The 22,762-nt window shown below is 39.8% G+C and overlaps 1 protein-coding gene across 1 annotated transcript in view; it reads right to left on the bottom strand.

Annotated features, from left to right (window-relative positions):
• Positions 1-285: 285 nt before the first annotated feature.
• Positions 286-22,762, bottom strand: part of KNG1 (kininogen 1) — a 28,551-nt gene continuing 6,074 nt past the window's right edge. The window contains exons 4-11 of the mRNA XM_038583644.1: positions 20,552-20,724; positions 19,517-19,624; positions 12,228-12,312; positions 11,184-11,356; positions 4,848-4,955; positions 4,644-4,730; positions 2,571-2,648; positions 286-536 (exon numbers count right to left, since the gene is read on the bottom strand). Coding sequence (XP_038439572.1) covers positions 450-536; positions 2,571-2,648; positions 4,644-4,730; positions 4,848-4,955; positions 11,184-11,356; positions 12,228-12,312; positions 19,517-19,624; positions 20,552-20,724 — 899 coding nt within the window. The 3' untranslated portion in view covers positions 286-449. The remainder of the gene's footprint in view (positions 537-2,570; positions 2,649-4,643; positions 4,731-4,847; positions 4,956-11,183; positions 11,357-12,227; positions 12,313-19,516; positions 19,625-20,551; positions 20,725-22,762) is intronic.

Raw genomic sequence — 22,762 nt, 5'->3', positions numbered from 1 at the left:
ATAAGACAAATTAGTCTTAAGTTTAGTGGGACAATTGAGAGGAGGAAGAAGGGAAGGTAGAGAGTCCTTAGGTTTCTAGTAGAAACATGACTCACTAACACTAAACTTAGCACCCATGATGAGGTCTTGGTGGTAAGGTAGTCTCACCTAAGGGACTCCTGCCTTGGCTAGCGAGAGCACTCTAGAGTTGGGCTAGGAGTTTTCACGATAGAGCCATGATACTGGCTCTCTTATCTATTGGGCTTTGCTGTAGGATGGGTGTGGCCAAAAGAAGACCATCATAAATTCACCAGGAATGCACCAAGACTGAACTTTATTTCACCCAGCAACAGAATAGTAGGTGGCATTTTTCTCTTTAAATTTTATCCCATCTTCTTGTCCTTCCATGCGGGGCTGATGATAGAGGTTGTTGGAGCTACTGTGTCAGGCGTGACGATTCTGCCCACTGGTCAAGAGACCTCACTCTCAGGTGCTGGCTCTGGCTCTGCCCCTGCCTCCTGAGGTCGACCCTTGTACTCGCAGAGCCTTAGGCGCCTCTGTAAGTATAGCAAAACTCTGTTAATCTGTTGTGATCATTCAATAAAAGAAGAGCGAAGCAACCATTTGACAAGATGAGACTTTTTTCCTACATCATTTGTTCTTTATTTAAAAGTACAGATAATATTTGAAATTAAATAAAAACTCAGAGGTTCAAATACATCCCAGAAATTGAAGTAGCAGTGATGCATTCATCCACAGGTAAATGTAGCTGTTTAAAGCTCTATCTTGTTTCCCTAGGCAAAACGACAGCAAGGGTTGTAAAATATATCCTTCCCTCATTTTATAAGGCAATTAAAGACAATCGTATTATTTTCTTCTGCAAAAAAAAAAAAATCAGTGCTGTTCAACGTTATTGCAAAAAGATGATATGATCATAAAGTGAGGCTAGAGAGGAATTTCCTCATAAAATTTTTGAATGAAATTTGCATCACGTCTCATGATATTCCCTTGTCAATTATTTAAAGAATGTTTTCCTTGGCAAGACTGTCTCTACATTACTTTCTTGGCTTTCCATCCTTATCACTAAAGTCAGTGATAAGCTAAGGATCACTCAATGCAGCCTGGGCAAGAATGAGCAAGCAGAAAACTCCTATTTGGAAGTCTTGCTGCAAAGGGCACTCACTGAGTAAATGTAAATTATTGATGCATAAGAAACCCTCTCACCCAGAAAGAGAATTATCAGGACAGCTTTGTCCAGTGGGAGTAACTATTTGGTATACTAGTCATTCTGGAAACCGAAAGTCAATTAATTTACTTCCTCCTGTCCTCTCTTAGGCTGCTCTGTCTTGCTTCCTTGTTGTCCCTCCTTAACCTCTGGAGGTTCCATTATTATTTTTTTCCCAGCAAGAGATTCATCATTCAGTCTCTTGACTTCCCTTATTTTTACATGTGTTCAGGGACCACATGCCATAGTTTATTCAGAATGTCAAGAATCTTTGTATGAAAAAAAAAAAGAATCTTTGTATGAAAGTTGATGACATACATCTTGAGGTACATATTTGTTATCAGAAAAGCAAATTGCAGTAGGCCATAAGGCACATGAGTTTGTCCATTTTCTGTGCTAGTTAAGAAAACTTGTGAGGAAGACCCAGAGGGGATTTAGAATACTGCGCACAGTTTTATGTCCTCCATTGAGATTGACAGTGTCCCCATTGGGGGTCTCACCCCTTCTCTCTAGGCTGTTTTGAAGCTTGATGGCTTTTGGTGTGTTATATTAGGACATTTAGACAATGGGGAGAAGGAACAATGAAGTGTTAAAGAAAGAATCGTGGCTGCATAAATTAATACAAAGCATCAGAGAGATCGAAATCATGAAATTCTTTCACTTCCACAGTTGGATTCATTCCATGAACTGGCTTCCAGGGGCGTCCAGGACATTTGGGGGAGGTTTGTTCTGGGAAGTCAGATATCAGGTTAAATGAAAGGCTGTTTGGCTTTATCTGGATGTCAGGGATCCAATCATCATCACTCTCTGTGGCAGTTGGTGGTATGTTAGGCATCACAGCTGCAAAGAGATCTGAGTCCTGAAAGTCAGGCATGGTAACTGCAATACCTGGCTGGGCTAGGGAAGGGAGGGTTGTTGGCCCTTGTGTCTTCTCTTGTGTCTGTGCAGAAGAGGTAGTACTATCTTCAGGAGAACCTGCCAAATTCTCTGTTTTCCGACCATTGTTCTTTCCATTGTCTTTTCTTTTATTTTTATATTTTTCATGGCCATGACCATGCTCATATTTATGTCCATGGGCTAAGCCATGTCCCCTTTGATGTCCATGGCCAAGGCCATGTCTCCTTTGGTGTTCAAGATCAAAGTCAAGTTCCCGTTGACCTCCATGACCAAGGCCATGTTGCTTTTGATGTCCATGGCCAAGGCCATGTCCCCTGTTGTGGCCATAGCCTTGGTCATGCTTATATTTATGGCCATGTTTTATTTGCTTTTCATGGCCCCTGCCATGCCCATGAGTGGGTCCTTGTTCTTTTCCTGAATCCCACTCTTCATCTTGTACAGGTACCATGGAATTGTGGGGTGAACTTACAGTTGTTCCTTTTTCTGTTTTCTCCATGAATGAGGATCGGAAAGGTGAAAAACCTGGAGGCCTTCTCATCAATATGACCTAAATAGGGAATATTAAGATGAATGCATTCATCTGTGAAAACCATACTATCAAAGAAGAAAGGAGGGACTGAGTCCTGGCAATGCTACCTTGGTTTATAATAGGGCAAATCTATCAGATTTTAAATACTATATTAGGGGATCCCTGGGTGGCTCAGCAGTTTAGCGCCAGCCTTTGACCCAGGATGTGATCCTGGAGTCCCAAGATCAAGTCCCATGTTGGGCTCCCTACAAGGAGCCTGCTTCTCCCTCTACCTGTGTCTCTGCCTCTCGCTCTGTGTTTCTCATGAATAAAAAAATAAAATCTTAAAAAATATTATATTTATATTCCAGAGGAGATGAAAGTGTTTTTTATTGATTTTATAATTTGTAGGTATTGGGGGTTTTTTTAGTTTTATTTATTTTTTTATTTAAATTCAATTTGCCATCATATCGTATAACACCCAGTGCTCATCCCATCAGTGCCCTCCTTAGTGCCCGTCACCAAGTTACCAAGTTACACCAAGTTACCCCTCCTTAGTGCCCGTCACCAAGTTACCCACACCCACCTCCCCTTCCACAGCCCTTTGATTATTGTTCTTAATACTCTAAGCTGGGGAGTTTTTCCTTCGTTTGGAAAAATTGGGTGGTGGTACTACATAATCTCTAGGGTACCTTCCACATCTATGATTATATAAAAATCACAACATATTATTTATTCATTGATACTATTTCTATTAGCATAATTAACTGTTTTTGTCTTAAAAGGCCCTAAGTGGCTTTATGAGCTGAATATCTAGGGAGCATATATCCACAACTACTTTGTTGGATTGAAACACATTAGGACATGTTCACCAGCTTGAAACGCAGTCTTTATTTAATGTTTGTTAGACAATATACACATCAACACATGGCAAAAAAGTAAGAAAAAATAAGAAAAAAGTAAGAAGAGGCAAATTGCACTGAAGATATGGACTTGTGGGTTATTTCCACCTACGCTTTCACTACCTGTGAGAATGTGATGTTCAGAGGCAGTATTTGGTAGTACAAAGAGCTTGGCTTGGGGAGTCAAACCAGTCAGACCCTACTAATAATCAGCATCATAGCAAATAGGATGGGCTCTGATTTGAATCTGAGCATCATGGCTTCACTTTTCTCATCTGTAAAGAGGATAATAACAGCACCTGCCTCACAGAAGTGTCAGGAATGAAATACGTATGAAGCTCTCAGTACAGTGCCTGGGACAGAGAATGCACTTGGTAATGTTATTATTCACCCTAGACCTCAGCATCTTTGTAATATTTACTATGTCATCCTTGACAATGGGGTAAGTTTTACCTCCCAGGGACCTTTTAAAAATTAAAAAAAATGATGCAAACTAATGCTTCCCAGACTTGAACATGGGTATGAGTTCCTAGCGATCATCTTAAAATGCAGATTTTGAGTCAATAAATGCGGAGTTGGGGGCTGAGATAGGCATTTCTCCAGAGGTCCTTGGCCCTGAGCGGTGGGCATGGGAGAGCTGTGCCCTACCGCAGGCATCCTTGTGGGTACAGTTAGCATCAGCCCTCCACGGCAGGGCCTGCACTTCACCAGGAGAGGGCCCCCTGACCATGGCACGCTGACAAGATGTGACAAAAATTATGAGGACCGCTGCTCCCATGTCTGGCCATAAAGAGGTCAGCACAGAAATGTGGAAGTTCTCCCTCATTTTAAAAAGATAGTTTCCGGGATCCCTGGGTGGTGCAGCGGTTTGGCGCCTGCCTTTGGCCCAGGGCGCGATCCTGGAGACCCGGGATCGAATCCCACGTCGGGCTCCCGGTGCATGGAGCCTGCTTCTCCCTCTGCCTGTGTCTCTGCCTCTCTCTCTCTCTCTGTGTGACTATCATAAATAAATAAAAAAATTAAAAAAAAGATAGTTTCCTAACTCATTTAAATAATGGTTCATTTTCAATCCCAAACATGACTTTTCAGAATGAACAAAATTGTCCAGGGCTGACAGTAATTAGAATCATACCTTTCCCAGTGACTGACAGTTGACAGTAGGGTAAATTTTTTTCTCCCAAGGGATCACATACACTTCGGCTTCACATTTTAGCTGTTCCTATCCAGGAAAACAGAAGCCAAAAGAGAGAACAGTGTTATTCATGAGATGCTTAAACAAGTATAAAACATCAAAAAGTTTTCCAGAGAACAAGTACACAGTTGTGTTACTACTCACTCCGTATTTATTGATCTGGCAACTTTCCGCCAATTCTTCATTACTTTCCTTGGAACACATGGTTTCCCTGGCTACAAACTGGATAAAAAATTTCTCTCCAGCCACCATCTGGATAATTAATTAGCACAAAGTAGGAGCTTAATTAATACTTGAACTTTGGGGGGAGAATATTGACATTTTAATTGTATACTGAACAAATGAGAGTTACACAGAAAAGTACAAATGTTTGACAACAAAACCTTCAACTTGTATGCACGTGAAAAATATTTGGCTAATGGCTGGTCTCATTTCCTTTTCTAAATGGGGGAGGAAGCAAGCTATAATTTTTTTTAATGTTTTCTTGAGTTTTATTGTTTAACAGCTGCAAAATTCACGAATAATTCAAGGACTCACGTTGTAATAGAATCTAAGAAAAGTAGGAAGGAAAACTTAAATATTTTCTTTGAAATGCCTTATCATCCTGACAAATCTTAAATCAGAGAAATGCTGAGTTAGTACCACTATAGAAATTACGTGATTAGACAAATTATTTGGATTTTCGAATTTGCTTTTCTTTCTTTTTTATATTAAGATTGTTTTAGGGACACCTGGGTGGCTCAGTTGGTTCAGTGTCTGCCTTCTGCTGAGGTTAAGGTCCTGGGATCCTGGGATCAAGCCCCAAATCCAGCTCCCTGCTCAGCTGATTCTGCTTCAGCTCAGGAGTCTGCTTCTCCTTCTCCTTCTGCCCCTCCTCCTGCTCATGCTCACTCTCTTGTTCTCTCAAGTAAATAAATAATAAAAATTCTTTAAAAATAATATGTTTTAATATCCAGCTTTAATCATTATACAGTGCTGTTTTCCATTAAGCAATTTATAGCCCCCCCTTTTTTTTGTCTAGAAGAGGCACATCCTATTTATTTATTTAAAAAATGAAATTCGTGTTTTTAAACTACTCTGACTTCAACAAAATCCCAAGTATGACTTTTTAAGTCATTTTAAAATGCCATATCTTGGGGGACCCCTGGGTGGCTCAGCGGTTTAGCGCCGCCTTTGGCTGAGGGCTTGATCATGGAATCCCAGGATCGGGTCCCACATCAGGTGCCCTGCATGGAGCCTGCTTCTCCCTCTGCCTGTATCTCTGCCTCTCTCTCTCTGTGTGTCTCTCATGAATAAATAAATAAAATGTTTTTTAAAAATAAAATAAAATGCCATATCTTATATTCCTTATACCCTGAGAAAGACACTTGACAAAAATATTTTAAAATTAATTGTTAAAAACTTGATGTGGTTTCTAGACCAAGTTATTTGGTATTTAATTCTAGGATTTAAATATGTGTGTGTATATGTGTGTGTGTGTATGTCATGGACGGTGTCTCCCACCAAATTCATATATTGAAGCCCTAACCTCCAGTGTGATGGTATTGGAAGATGGAGCCTTTGGGAGACAATTAGATTTAGATGAGGTCATGTGGGTAGGGCCCTCATAATGGAGTTAGTATCCTTATAAGAAGTTTCTTTAGAAGGGTCTTATAAGACCAGAGCGCGCGCTCTCTCTCTCTTTCTCTCTCTCAAGTTGAAGACACAGCAAGAAGGTGGCCATCTGCAAGCCAGGAAGAGAGCCCTCACCGGGGGCCCTAATTGGCTGGCTTTTAGACTTCTAAGCCTCTTGCACTGTGAGAAATAAACTCCTTTTGTTTAAATCACCCAATCTTTGATATTTTGCTATCGTAGTCTAAACAAACTCTGTGTGTGTGTGGTGTGTGTGTGTAAGGAGAGAGAGAGAGAGAGAGAGATTATGTAGTTGTCAAGAAAATACATCAAGTATATCTGTTGACCTAGAAGGATGACCATTATTGAAAAAAATGAAGTTACAGGGTGATACTACAATCCCATTTTTAGAAAAACAAACCTTAGCAGTCTTCCTTATATCTTTATACTTTGGAAAAACATGGGGAAAGCATGATGGAAGGCCAGCGAGGAAAGCAGAGTTATAGGAAGAACTAAGCTCCTCTTCTCTCATTCTTGGTATTGTCTTGCTGGGTAAGCATGGTTAAAATTTTAAGAGAAATATGATAATTAACTTTTAAAACTCCAAGTGTACATGTAAGTAGGAAGGAAGTTTCTAAGAGGGTTTTAGAGTCTATACTTTGGTCATCAAAGTTTTCTTGCTCATTTCAGGATATACTTTCATCAAATTTTTTGGCCTTAGAGTTAACTGATCAATATGATATTGCCTAAGAAAGCTGACAACATATAATGCGAACCACAGCTGTAGACTCCGTTGTATTCAGGGTCTGGAGGAGAGGAATGAAAGAGACCTAATACCATCTTCCATTTGAGGGCCTCGAAGGTCACATCCACATCACTATCATCATCAGGTGTTATTCTTATCAGAAGTCTTCCCTGCTTAAATCCATCCTGTTCAAGTTTTGTTTTTATTTTTAAAGATTTTATTTATTTATTCATGAGAGACACAGAGAGAGTCAGAGACACAGGCAGAGGGAGAAGCAGGCTCCCTGTAGGGAGCCTGACACAAGACTCGATCCAGGGACTCCAGGATCACACCCTGGACCGAAGGCAGGCGCCAAACCATGGAGCCACCCAGGAATCTCCCTCAAGTTTTGTTTTTAAAATGGAGAACGCTATATAGCAATATAAGTTCCAAAGGCATTTACAAATTTAAATTAATGAGCCAGACAGATATAAATAACTATTCATCAGATCTTAGGATGAGGAAGGCTTTTCTTAGGTGAAGAGCAGAGGATGGAAACCTAAAGGAAGGGGAAAATATCTAAATTTGACTAGACAAAAATGAAAACTGATTCTCAAAAATCACACCAGGCAAAGTAGCAAGGCAATTTGGGACAAATATGATGTAGGATCAATAAAAAGCCCAAATGCCAAAGCAAATGTGCAAAGGGCATGAATAGGCATTTCAGAAAAGAAGTTAAAATGATCATTTATCCTGGAAAAAAAAAAGTTTACTTCATTAATAACCAAGGATATGCACGTTCAAAAGGCAATGCAACATTGTGTTTAATCTTCCATGTTGGCAAAGATGGAAGCCAGTGATGATGCCTGCTGTTGGCCAGGTATGGGGAGCGTGCAGCCTCCATCACTGCTGGTAGGAATATAATTCATGATCCTCAGTCAGTGTCTTATACCCAGTTGGTGTGAATGTATTTCGGCATAATTGCAAAGAACTTTGTAATTTGGCCATTTGTATCAAGTCTTAGACACATACATACTCCTGGACATTTCTAGGGCTTTGTCAAAGGAGAAGCTCCTCAGCCTGCACACACAGATCCTTGAAGCATATTCATCCGAGCAGAGGCAGGGAGGAACACTGACAGATGGGGGTGGGGGTGGGGGGACAGCAGCAGTGGGGGAGGGGCAAGCAAGACAAGCACCATGTGATAGAAATCAGAACCATTCATGTGTGTGAGACAAGGAGGATTTAAGAAGTTCTTGGTTTCTGAAATACAAAACTAGCTTGAAATAGATATGCATTCACACAGGACTAAACATGCAAGGCCAAGGCAAAACTAAAACTGTAAAACAAATCTTTTTTTTTTGTTATTAAAAAGATTGTTATTGGCTTTTATTAGGTAGTGTCAGGAATGCTATATACCGACAGTAAGTCCTCAACAACAACAAAATTGTCCCACTCCAGAGAGGGAAAGCCACTTATATTTATTTATCTGAGCCTCGAATTTAACATCATTTTACATGTAAAAACAAAATATGTTTGTACTGTTTTACTGTGCAATAAATTTTCCCGGAAGCAAACTGTGGCATTTCATGTAATTTAAGACCCTGTCAGTTCTAAAACATAGCATTATTTAAAAATCACCAAGAAAAGAGATCAAAAAAGAAAAAGACTTTGAACTATGACACAATGTGTTTTTTTTAATCTTTCAAAAGCTCTTTTATACTTATTTAGATGTAAATCAAATATCATACTTGGATATATATATATATATATATAAAAGGAAAAACAAAAGCAAAACAAATTGTTAAGGTATTTCTAAAACTTCTTCATATTCAGAAAATTTTCTGCAACAGTTTCCAAACAATATTATCCTCTCTGCCCTCAATTATTTTGATGATGCCATATTTCTTAAAATGGTGCTCAACTATGTGTATTTATGATTGTAAAACAAATCTTTAGCCACCATTTGGCAGATTGGTCACTCAGAGCTTGGCTCTTAGCAAATCATCTCCTGATGCATTGAGTTTTTAGTAAATGGGCTGCTTCTACCCAGGCTGCCTTGAATATCTAAGTCCGAGCAGTCAAGTTGCTCTCTTTAAATGCAAACATAGTGAAGACCGATTCACCTCTTGAGAGTAAGTTTGAAATTTTCACAAGATTTCAGGATGATCTGGCAACAGAAGGGATGTCAGTTCCCTTCAATTCACAGCATTACCTACTGCTGTTCCCTGGCATCCTTCACGCACACTAACGTGTACACACACACACAGACACACACACACACGAGAGTGTTGATTAGCTAATTCACAGAGCTCGAACCAGCAAGATGACTAGATATTCATGCTTGGGCATGAGAGGTTCTCTTCCTGATGGCAGATCTCTGACCTGCACTAAATGGCAGAGGACCACATACTCCTGCATCATGAAGAATAAGGCACAGGAAAGCAGAGAGGTAAAGTGAGGAGAAGAGTGGACAGACAGGAGGAGCATGGATTAGTAGCCTCCTTGAGGGAACCCGATGCGGGTCACATGCCAGGAGACCAGGGAGAGGGTGCTGGCATCGGGAACAGGAGTAAGGGCCCGAGTAGGAGACACAGTGTCAGGTTTGATTTCCTTGGATACTGTTTGTTTAGAGGGCTTCTTCCAGTTATAAAACTAAAACAGGAAACTAGAAAGAGGAACATAAAGAGCCCATTGTGCCATCACCTAAAAACCAGCACTGTGAATAGTCTAAGGCATTTGTTTCTTTTCAGTATTGTCCTCTGTGCTTTTTAATGACACAATTGAGGACAGAAGACATGCTCAGCTTTATGGCCTCTTGTTTTTCACTGCATATTTTAACACAAGTTACTGACCGCACCAAGAGCCTCACAAAGATGCTTTCAAATTGCTGCTTAATACTCCTTTGTAAGGATATGCCAGATAGAGCTCATCATTTCTAGATTATTGATCATTTTGATAGTTTACCTTTTTTGGGGGGGGTTATAGTTAAAGCTGCAATGAATATCACTGTATATAAGGACTCCTAGTTTATTTATTTAAAGATTTTATTTATTTATTCATGAGAGACAGTGAGAGAGGCAGAGACATAGGCAGAGGGAGAAGCAGGCTCCTTGCTGTGAGCCTGATGCAGGACCTGATCCCAGGACCCCGAGGTCACAACCTGAGCCAAAGGCAGAGACTCTCAAGCACTGAGCCACCCAGACAGCCCAGGACTCCTTCTAGTTTATATTTCTACAAATTCAATATTGAGCCAAAAGCATGATTTTTTTTTTAGTGATACTTCTTTCATCAGTTTATAAAGATTATGTTATTTTGGTGTAAAAGTGTGGTTCTATTTTGATTACTTTTCTTTAGCTGGTATTTAGGGAAGCCAGTTGTGAGATCTATCATGGGACTTTGTCCATAAAAACATTGGTTAAAGGCTGCTGGAGTGGAATGAATTTGGGTCTAGTAATCCAGCCACTCATTTTTCAGATGGGACCACAAGAGTTGAGTGAGTCCGAGTGGCTCCAAGATCACTCAGGATGGTGGTGGTATTTTGGTAGAGCTGGGTCTCCTGACCCCCGGAATAGGACACTCTTTAGCCTCTATTGACAGGACATGGAGAGAGAGAGATGAATTCCCAGAGGGTACATCTGTAGGAGGGAAGGGCACTCAAGGCAGGGTAGAAATGACATGCAGGTGAGAATGTGAAGAGTCTGGACAATGACAGACCAATGAGGCCAAGCCCAAGGCACTAAGCAATACTACTATGAGAATGAGTCTAGAAAGGTAGAGAGTAAGTCTTGCTTCTCCTAGCACTGAATTTTGTTAATTATATAATAGTGGCTAGTAATTACAGAGCACTTTGGAGTTTGAAAAAATGATTGACGTTATATGTTCTTTTTTTTTGACATCATATGTTCTTATTTGATCCTCACCCCTATTGTTTACAGATAGAAAATGGAATAACATGTTTGAAGTGACTTTCCTGAGATCACACACAAAGAATGCAGCAAGGCTGGCACTTGAAATTCAAATCTCCCAAAACCTATTCCCCAGGTATGCTGGTTCTCTGTGCAGAGCCAAGGACAGTGGCAAAACGAGTCAGCAATTTCCACATAGGCTATAACATCACTACTTTTGTAGCATAATTTACAGACCTGTACTGTTGCACTTTGCACACTGTCAATCTTGAAATAGAAAGTTCCATTATTCTCTGCGTTAAGCTTTGCAATGGAATGAGTCAGAGGCACCTCCAGCTCTGGGCTGTCAACAGGTATTTTTTTGGGGCAGCCAAGGCAAATCCTGGAAGGTGGTTGTACAAAATCTTCCCCTGAAAGAAACAGGTTTTAAGTTAGCATGTGCAGGGGAAGGAAAAGTCTAGTCCAGTAGCTCCCCTGCACGTGATCTGACATTCATTTAAGGGGGTCATGGGACAGCCCACGGCTCATAGTGAGTGTGTAGAGGTTGTCTGTCTGACTTTTACCTTATGGCCTCTCCTCTTTCCCTCTTCTCAGAGCCAAGTGTGTTCAGGGAAACATTTAATCAGTAGATGTTAGTGGCTCAATCAATACACTGTACTTTTCCTAACTTTTTGTATTTTTGATAGAACTTGTAAAGAACAAATCTTACTTAAAGGAATGACTCTCTAGTGGGAAAATTTTAAGTCCTATGATTCTGGTGAGGAGGCAGCTTCAGTAGTGCTTCTCATCATGGAATGCATCCAACTATCTCTCAGGAATGAGAAAAGCTAACTCTTGGTATAAGAAATGAGGACTTGACCTTATATAATCTTGCAGTATTTCCCTTCCCCTCCATTAAAACATGTAGGTTAAAAAAAAATCTTTCATTGAAAAGATTTTACTCTAAGTGGTTAAAAATGAGATGCAGCTTTCCCAATTTACAGCACCTGACATAGGGACATGTTGCACACAAGGAAGATCAGCTGGTGTTGTACCCAGCAGCCGGCCATTTCACCTTGTGGTCACCATAATCCCTCCTGGCTACTTGCAGAGCAGTGTCAGCTGCATCCTGCTGCAGCACAGGTGGGCAGAGATGGGGTCAGGTGTTCTTGGAAAGGTCTGCCAATCAGCTAGACTTTGTGGCATGACATGGAAACCAAAGCACAACTCCTGGGGAAAGACTTTGCCAGCTGTCAGTGACCAACAGGCAGTAGTAGAGCATTAATATGTATCACCTCATACCTGGAAAGAGTTCACACTTCTGCGAGAAAGAAGCAATTCTTAGCTGAAGATCCATGTGTGCATGATCTGTACATTCACCGATATCCTGGTTTTAAAAATATATATAAATACAAAAAGTAAAAAAACATTTTTAAGAACCTTTAACATAAACAACTTGTATGACTCAAAATAGGATGTTGGCCTTACAAATCATCACATAGAAAATGAAAACAAAATATAGTCTGATTGCAAAGTGAAAATAAAAAAACAATTAGTTAACAGTATCAACAACAAACACAGTGGCAAGCCCATAGGAACGTGAATCAAGATGACAAGAATACCTAGTAGAGAAATAATAACCATATAAGTGAACAGATATGCCTTTTAAAAAGGCAAGACTTTTAGATTAAGCTAAAAACAAAATTAATGTATTACATCTTTAAGTATAATATCTTATAATAAAAAAGATCAAATTTAAATATATTGGATGAGCAAAGCTATAGGAGGCAAATATGACAAAATAAGAGCTAAAGCATCATTAATACTGGAAAAAGTAAAATTCAAGATAATGAAAAACTCACAAAGATAGCAAGAAAGATTATTTTATTTTATTTCTTTTAAAGATTTTATTTATTTATGAGAAACACAGAGAGGGAGGCTCCATGCAGAGAGCCTGATGCGGGACTCGATCCCAGGACTCTGGGATCACGCCCTGAGTAAAAGGCAGACACTCAACCGCTGAGCCACCCAGGCGTCCTGATTATTTTATTTTTATAAAACACGTAGTATAGAAGCCCAGAATCAGGATAAATAAAGCAGAAAACATATAGGAATAGAAATGGATAAAAATCGTTGTGGTGGGAAAAATTAATGTACACCATAAATCTAAGACAGGCCAGATGGATTAAAAAAATAAATAAGGTCATAGAAGGCTTGAATAACATAATAAAGATATATTTCAATCATACTTTCATATGATGCACAGGATTTAAAATGACTCTTTCATAAGTGTGGTACAAAATTTTTAATCACTTCCACACTAGTTCACAAAAAAGGCTCAATAAATTTAGCAAATCAGAAATAACATGGCCATGTTCTTTGGCTTCAGCACCAAAAAGAAAAAGAAAACTCCCTGAAAATTAATAATGTAAGTTTAAACAAATAAACAAATAAAGACTAGCTGCTTGGAAATATAGACACATTTACTTAAATAGTTAGGATTCCTTGGATAAGGAAAAAATAAAAGACAAAACAAATTCCACATCATGTTGCCAGAGCACCATTTAGCATTAACTCGTGGTTTTATATTCTTTCATAATTTAAGGGGAGAGGCAAGAACAAAACAAAACAATCCAAAGTCTAGGTGTTTATATCAAAAGTTAAAGAAAAAGAATAATGAACAGGCTTTGGGAAAATGAGAAAACAATGAAGGTAAAGGAAAGACTGAGAAGTTTGAAAACACAAAGCACTAGCATTAAATAATAAATTCAAAAGATCACTCCTGAGGTAGGGAAAAATCAAGCACATAAAAAAGGCAACATAGCAAAGTATACAGGGAAGTATAAAAATACTAGAGAATATCATGAACAAGTGTATGATAATTTAAATTCCAAAGAAATAGATAATTTTCTGGAACCCTATAAATAACCAACTGACTTAAAAACAAGAAGAAAACCTGAATGGACCAATGATTAGAAAAGAAAAGAATGCTACTCCTACTCTAAACTTACATTCCACTTCTCACCTCCAAACAATGTAGATGTTTTATGGATGAATACTTTTAAAAATTAAAGAAGTATATATATTTCCCTGTTGTATAAACTGTTTCTGAATATAGAAAAGAGTGGTGGAGGTGCATGGTTGGCTTACTAGATAGAGCATGTGACTTGATCTCAGGGTTGTTGGTTTGAGCCACGTTGAGTGTAGAGATGACTAAAAAAATTAACTTAGGAAATTAAAATAATGGCAAACTATTTTCATTCTGTAAAATTATAACCCCGACATCGAAACTTGAAAAAATAGAATGAATATACAAACACACACCCAGAAAACTGCTAAACTCCTTTCACTTCTAAATATAGATGTAGAATTCCTAAGCTAGAAATAGAATCCAAATGCATATCTAAAGAATAATTAACACCAAACAAACATAATTTAATTTAGGGACCTAAAGATTACTTTAGGAAAGTTGTTAAAACAACCTAACAGATTAAATTAGGAAAACATAGTATGATATTTTAAAGTCTATTCTAAACCATTTGCTGAATTCAATATCAATTCCTTATTTAAGAAGGAAACAAATAAAACAAAATTCTTTAAAGAACAGGAATGTTAGGAAGCTTCCTTAACATGATAAAGAACGTCTACTGGAACCCACAGCAAGTATTATACATAATGACAAAATTCTAGAGGCTTTCCCAATAAAATCAGGAATAAAACATGATGGTGTGTGATCACTGGTATTTAAGAAATTATGTCTGTCTATTTGGGTCAATTCATTAAGACATGGAACAAAAAAATGAGTTTCAGAAAAGAAAAAACATTTTTTGCATAAGATATTATTGTATACATACAACAATCAAAGAATCAATGAAAAGCTGTTAGAGCTAATAAGAATTCAGTGAAGTTGCTGGATGTAAGAAAAATGCATAAAAATGTATACATTTGTTTCCAATAATAGAAGAAAATAAAAACAAAAGGGTTTAATTTCTGATGACAATAACCAAAAACAAACAAAAGAAAACAAAACCTAGAAATATCATTAGTGAGCAATATTCTAGGTATATATATTTTAAATATCCCACCACTTTAGAATTATAAAATGAATCTTGTCTAAACAGAGATGTATACCAAATTCTTGACTAAAAAGATTAAAGAGCATATATGCCAGTTCTCCTCAAATTAATTTAGGCATGTAATCCAATTCCAATCTATGTGGCAATGTAAGTTTTTCTCACAAACTTATTCTAAGGTTGCTTTTGAAGATATAAACACTAGATAATAAATCACATATTTAAACTTTCTGTGAAGCTATGGGTGGTGGTATTGGTACAGAAACAGAGAAGAAATTTTTTGGAAGAGACAATTATGGAATGAAGATTGTCACGAATTTATGTAAAAGGGAAGATTGTTGAGATATCTGGTTATTCTCTTTAAAAAATTGAAAAAATTACAAGATACATTAAAATTAATTCCAGATAGGATCAAAAGTTACATGATAAAATACTGACTGTAGACAAACTAGGAGAAACAAAAATGAGGTGACTGCTGAGCAAATGGTAGAAAAATTCAAAATGAAAATATTGGTAAATTTTGCAACCTATAAACAAAAACTATTTGTAAGTCCAGAAATACCATAATGAAAACTAAAAAGTAAACAACAGAAACTATGACAAAGCACTGATACCTTTACTATAGAAATACTGTTTTCCAAATCTTTAAGATTTATTCCAAAAAAGAAATGGTTAAGGAATACAGAAGACAATTTATAAATTCAACTCATAAATTTCTAACAAATGTATGAAAATATAGTGGTTAAATAAGTGCATATTAACCACACTGTTGACTGATAAAATGAAAACTAGAAAGGTTTTTGTCTATGAAATTAGCTAAGTTTTTTTTTTTAATCTTCATGACTTTCTAATTCATTTTTTAAAAAGTAAACTCTATCCTTAAGGTGGGGCTTGAACTCATGACCCCAAGATCAAGAGTTGCATGCTCTGACAACTGAGCCAGCCAGGTGCCCCTAAGAGTTTTTTTTTTTTTTTTTTTTTTTGATACTGAATTCTATCTGGGGTATGCATTGCTGATAGAATAGAAACTGATACATTCAGCATACAGTTAACCTATATAAAGAGTTTTAAGAGCTTTTTGAAAAAAACTGAAGTATAATTGATATTAGTTTCAGGTGTACATCACAGTGATTAAATATTTTTAAAAAGATTTATTTATTTATTTGAGAGAGAGAGAGAGAGAGAGAGCTCAAGCAGGGGGAAGGGGCAGAAGAGGGAGAGGGAAAGCCCACTCTCCACAGAGGGCTTGATCTCAGGATCCTGAGGTCACAACCTGAGCTGAAACCAAGAGCCAGATGCTTAACTGAGCCGCCCGGGTGCCCCCGATTCAACAATTTTATACTTTACAAAACGATCCCCATAAGTCTAGTTACCATCTGTTGCCATACAAAGTTATTACAATATTATTGACTATCTTCTCTATTCTGTACACTACATACAGCCCCATGACTTAATTGCTTTATAACTGGAGGTTTGTACTTTTTACCCCCCTTCTTCATCTATTTCACCTGCTGCCCAAACCCTCTCCCTTCTGGCAATCAATAGTTTGTTTCCTGTATCTGTATGTCTGTTTCTGTTATTTGCTTTGTTTTTAATTTTTTTAATTTTTAAGATTTTATTTATTTATTCATGAGAGACATAGGGAGAGAGGCGGAGACACAGGCAGAGGGAGAAGCAGGCTCCATGCGGGGAGCCCGACGTGGGACTCGATCCGAGGACCCTGGGATCACGCCCTGAGCCAAAGGCAGATGCTCAACCACTGAGCCACCCAGGCACCCTTCTTTTGTTTTTTAGAATCCACATAAGTAAAATCATACAGTAGTGTCTTTCTCTGACTTATTTCACTTAGCATAATATCCTCTAGTTCCATCCATGTTGTGACAAATGGCAAGATTTCATTTTTCATGGCTGAGTAATATTCACCAAGATTTATTTATACACTTATCTATCGATGGACACTTTCGTCTCTTCAAAATCTTGGCTATTGTGAATAGCCAGATGCTTCAATGACCAGACTTGAATCAAACTGACAAAGTGAAATAGTAGTGAGAGCATACGTTTCTGGAGAATTCCTCTCTCTCTCTTTTTTTTTTTAATTTTTATTTATTTATGATAGTCACACAGAGAGAGAGAGAGGCAGAGACACAGGCAGAGGGAGAAGCAGGCTCCATGCACCGGGAGCCCGACGTGGGATTCGATCCCGGGTCTCCAGGATCACGCCCTGGGCCAAAGGCAGGCGCTAAACCGCTGCGCCACTCAGGGATCCCAATTCCTCTCTCTTTTTACTATTTTTTATTATGGTAAAATACATACAATGTAAAATTTGCTATTTTAACCATTAAAAAATGCATAATTCAGTGGCATTAGTTACATTCCCAGTGGTGTGCTGCCATCACCACTATCCATTTCCAAGTGTTCATCACCCCAAATGCAAATTCTGTACTCATTAAACAATAAATTCCCATTCTCCCTCCTCCAGCCCCTGATAAACTCTAATCTACTTTTTGTCTCTATGAATTTGCATATTTTCGATATTTCATATAACTGGAATCATGCAACATTCATCCTTTCGTGTCTGGTTTCTTTCATTTAGTGTAATGTTTTCAAGTTTTAGTCATGTTGTAGCATGTGTCAGTATTTCTTTCTTTGGCTAAAGAATTTTCCATTGTTTTATACATATATCCCATTTTGTGTACTCATTCATCTGTTGACGAGACTTTGGGTTGTTTCCACTTTTGGACTATTGTGAATAATACTGCAATGAATGTTGGCATACAAGTATCTGTTTTCAATTTGTTTGGGTATATACACCTAGGCATGCATTTGTTGGGTTGTATGGTAATTCTCTGTTTATCTTTTAGGGGAGCTGCCAAACTGTTTTCCACAGCGGCTGCATCATTTTTACATTCCCACCAGCAATATACAAAAGTTCCAGTTTCTCCACGTCCTCCCCAACACCTATTATTTTCCAATTATAAAACTTAAAAGCATCCTGTGGCTTGAATTATTTATTTATTTATTTATTTATTTATTTATTTATCTATCTATCTATCTATCTATTTATTTATTTTTCCATTGCCCATTTTAAAATTGGGTTGTCTTTTTGTTGTTGCAGTATAGGGGTTTTTAAATATGTTCTTCATACTAAACTCGTACCAAAGAAGGGATTTGCAAATATTGTCTCCCACTCTGCGGGTTGTCTTTTTACTCTTTTAACCCTTTTAACTTTCCCCCCAATTATGAAATAAATGTATACTTCACCAGAGACACTGAAAAGTATTGAAGAGTTCCAAAAAGTATGAAGAATTAGAAAAAGCACCTGTATTTCCAACTGAAAGTTAACTATATTTTATGTTTTGGCATATTAGTTTCTCACCACTTATAGTTACATTTACTTTATATATTTGAATGATTGTGTATGTATACTTTTGTACCCTACTTTTTTGTTTTTTACTTAACAGATTATGACCATTTTACCGTCACTAAAAACTAGAAATGTAATTTTAATGGCTGCATATATCCTACTCTACAGATATACTGCAATTTACTTAACCATTCATTCCCTACCGTTGAAGATATAAGCCACTTCCAATGTTTCTCTATTAATAATAATGCTGAAATTATTGCTGTCTGGATTTCTCATTTTCTTTATTTTTTTTAAAGATTTGTATTTATTTGAGAGAGAGAGAGAGAGAGAGCATGAGCAGGGGGAGGGGCAGAGGGAAAGAAGCAGACTTCCCACTGAGCAGGGAGCCTGATGTGGGGCTTGATCCCAGGACCCTGAGATCATGACCCGAGCTGAAGGCAGGTATTTAACTGATTGAGCCACCCAGGTGCCCCAGAATTTCTCATTTTCTTCACACATAATTCTAGAATTCAAATTTCTAAGTTAAAGGGCTTGCACCAATCCATTGCTTAAACAGTGTCTTCTGCTAATAGACCAATATTTCTATTATTTCCGGGGAAGTCATCAGGCCTTAGCCATCTTAATATGCACTAATGACCATTACCTTGAGATCCTCTCTTTGAACATAATTTTGGTTCAGACAACAGGATAGCATCCCAGAAAGAGTCACTGAGGGATAGAGACTTGGGCTGTGTTTATTAGAGATAAAGGCAGGGGAGGAAAGGTAAGAAAGCAAGCAGAGACAAGTTGGAGGTGAGGGACTGTTCTGAGTAGAGCTTGGGAGTAAGGACATCGGGCACATGGAGAAGAAACGGAGACAGGAAAGGGAAGGCATGAAAAGACAACTTGATCATGGCATCTTTTTGTTTCAGGCTCTCATAGTCCCTGCTGACATCTGTAAGTGCTCTGCTAGGGTGTGTAGACTCTTTGACTAGGTGGGTAAGGCAGCTTGATCAGTACGAGAGCTTCGGAGTTCCCAAGGGAATGTGAATCGGTAAATACCATCTAACATTTTAGCGACCGAGACTTTCTACATAGCTGAGGGTTCCCACACCTGGAAAGACCAGACACAAAATGCTAAGAACTTTATAATTAGATTGTTGCCTACTTACACCATTCAGAAGGGACTTGCAGTCTGGAGTTAAGAATAGATAATTCTCCTTGGAACAATTCGTTTGCTCAATTGAGTAAGTAATTTCATAGTTCCATCCGGTCACCACCTGAAACAATTTTGGATCAAATATTTAAAAGGCAGCTTAAACACCATTGACAGCATCATGAGGAACAGAGAATGCTGCATGGCCTATCATACGTACTCAAGAATATGAACGATGATCCTTCTAGGCAGAAGTCATTTCTCAGGAACTAGCAAACACTTTATGAGTCTCACTCCCTCCACACAGCCCCCCCCCCACACACACACTCCTACACATCTAACAATGGAACACAATATACACGTGGAGTCATTCCGTTTCCCTAAGGAAGACCTAGCAGTGTTTCTTCTCTAGGCAGCAGGAAGGAAAGCTTCCATTGAATCTGTGAAATATTAATAGTGCTATTCTAGATGGCTAAAGAAAACTTTGGAGCTTGGGTGGCCTTTACTGGTAGGACCTCAGGTTCCCAGACTGCTAGGCAATAAGATTTCTCCTGGCTCATCCTGGGCTAGTTGCGCCCTGACACGGCTGGATAGGGACATAACTGGGCAGAGCCCAGGTGTCGCATGAAAACGAGCTGGAAGGTCTATTAAAAGCAGGGTATGTAAAAAAAGAAAAAGAAAAAGAAAAAAGAAAAAAAAAAAGCAGGGTATGTTACCGACCCAAGTGAGTCCTTTGTAATTGGAGGCTGAAATACAAGGGGCCCAGTCAACTATCAGTAAAGGCTCAGTGAACTGAGGCAATGAAAAGACCAGATTTACAAGTATTTACTTTTTTATCCCCCCAGTGAACCTAGAATTTAGAGGATATCCAGAAAGCTGTGCCAACTTTTTAGGTAAAATTTAATTTTTAGAGCCGTGTTTGACTTATGACAGCTGGGTGATGATACAGTTTTCTTGAAACCCGAAGGACAGAGTAACTTTTTCCATTTCGCTGTTTCTACAAAGAACATGTAATACTGACTCCTGTGCGAAATGAAGTTAAAGAACAAACCTGTCTGTGGGCCTTTTTCACTTCTCTAAGAGCAAAGAGGTGGGAGCGATCCGTGTTGTTGTTAAAATGTTCGATGGCGTGTCTTAGGACGGGTTCCAGCTCAGGGCTTGCAATTGAGATGGGGTGCACACAGCCAAGGCAGTCATACTGGGCTGTCACCACAGGACCCTCGGCTTGACAAAGAGCAGGCAAAAGGGCAGCATTAATGAGTGAAACCTGCATTTAGATACGTTGCCCTAAATACGTAAGATAACTTAGAAGGCCCTCATAAACTTTCCAGTAAATCCTACTATGTGAAAAAAAAAAAAAAAAAAAAAAAGAGGATGCAAGATTGCTTTCTAGTCAGCACAATAAACCTCTCATTTGCTTAGGAACACCTTATGTGCATAATTTTGTGCACAGTTATTTTAAAATTATTTAAAAGTGGGATACCTGGGTGGCTCAGGGGTTGAGCCTCTGCCTTCTGCCCAGGTCGTGATCCTGGGGTCCTGGAATCGAGGCCCACGTCAGGCTCCCCACAGGGAGTCTGCTTCTCCCTCTGCCTATGTCTCTGTGTCTCTCATGAATAAATAAAATGTTTTAAAATCTTACTTAAAAGTAATTTTAAATTATAGAAGCAACATGGGTTTATCCTCTTATAAAAAGCAAAACACTGGGGCACCTGGCTGGCTCAATCCATTAAGTGTTCTACTCTTGATATCCGCTCAGGTCATGATTTCAGGATCCATCGTAAGACGGTGCCCCCTGTCATGTGGGGCTTCATGCTCAGTGGGGAGTCTGAGAATCTCTCTCCTTCTGTCCCTCCACGCCCCACCCCTCCACCCCTGCACTCTCGCACCCTCTCTAAAATAAATGTTTTTCTTTAGAAAAATAAAACATAACAGATACATTATTATTTATTATTTTTAGCATTAATTAAAGCTCCTTGAAGCCCAGTTCAGGGTATAGCATTCTGTATCACTTCGACCCAACAAACATGTTTTGCAACTGCTGTAATGAGCCAGGTGCTGAGCTAGGCTGTGGGTACATTAATTCGCTAGTGATGGTCACTGGTGTGAAGCAGTTGAGTAAAGTCAAGTGAGAGAGACAGAACTGCAGACGGATCATCTCAGTATAATTCGGCAGGAGCTTGGAAAATCAGGAGCCCAGAGCGAGCTCAGGGAAAACTTTCCTGAGGAGAACAGACCTGAGCTAAGAAGGGTGAACAGTAGTCAAGGTCAACCAGGCGACAAGAGCTATGAGGCGTGAGGAGGAGCTAGGATGCTGGAGGAGGAGCCGGGAGGTGTGAGGAGGAGCTAGGAGATGTGAGGAGGAGCTAGGAGATGTGAGGAGAAGCCAGGAGGTGGGAGGAGGAGCCAGGAGGAGGGAGGAGGAGATAGGAGATGTGAGGAGGAGCCAGGCAGGAGGTGGGAGGAGGAGCTAGGAGGCCGGAGGAGGAGCCAGGAGATGTGAGGAGGAGCTAGGAGGCCTGAGGAGGAGCCAGGAGGTGTGAGGAGGAGCTAGGAGGCCGGAGGAGGAGTCAGGAGGTGTGAGGAGGAGCCAGGAGGCGGGAGGAGGAGCCAGGAGGTGTGAGGAGGAGCCAGGAGATGTGAGGAGGAGCTAGGAGGCCGGAGGAGGAGCCAGGAGATGTGAGGAGGAGCTAGGAGGCCTGAGGAGGAGCCAGGAGGCGGGAGGAGGAGCCAGGAGGCGGGAGGAGGAGCCAGGAGGTGTGAGGAGGAGCCAGGAGGTGTGAGGAGGAGCTAGGAGGCCGGAGGAGGAGTCAGGAGATGTGAGGAGGAGCTAGGAGGCCGGAGGAGGAGCCAGGAGATGTGAGGAGGAGCTAGGAGGCCGGAGGAGGAGCCAGGAGATGTGAGGAGGAGCTAGGAGGCCTGAGGAGGAGCCAGGAGGCGGGAGGAGGAGCCAGGAGGCGGGAGGAGGAGCCAGGAGGTGTGAGGAGGAGCTAGGAGGCCGGAGGAGGAGTCAGGAGATGTGAGGAGGAGCTAGGAGGCCTGAGGAGGAGCCAGGAGGCGGGAGGAGGAGCCAGGAGGCGGGAGGAGGAGCCAGGAGGTGTGAGGAGGAGCCAGGAGATGTGAGGAGGAGCCAGGGGGCCTGAGGAGGAGTCAGGAGGTGTGAGGAGGAGTCAGGGGTCGTGAGGAGGAGCCAGGAGGCGGGAGGAGGAGCCAGGGGGCGGGAGGAGAAGGACGGCTCCGAGAAAGCAGGCTGAGTCCGGGC

Source organism: Canis lupus, chromosome 34, assembly GCF_011100685.1.
Source record: "Canis lupus familiaris isolate Mischka breed German Shepherd chromosome 34, alternate assembly UU_Cfam_GSD_1.0, whole genome shotgun sequence".
Taxonomy (NCBI): Eukaryota; Metazoa; Chordata; class Mammalia; order Carnivora; family Canidae; genus Canis; species Canis lupus.
This window is presented reverse-complemented; position numbering and strand designations above follow the sequence as displayed.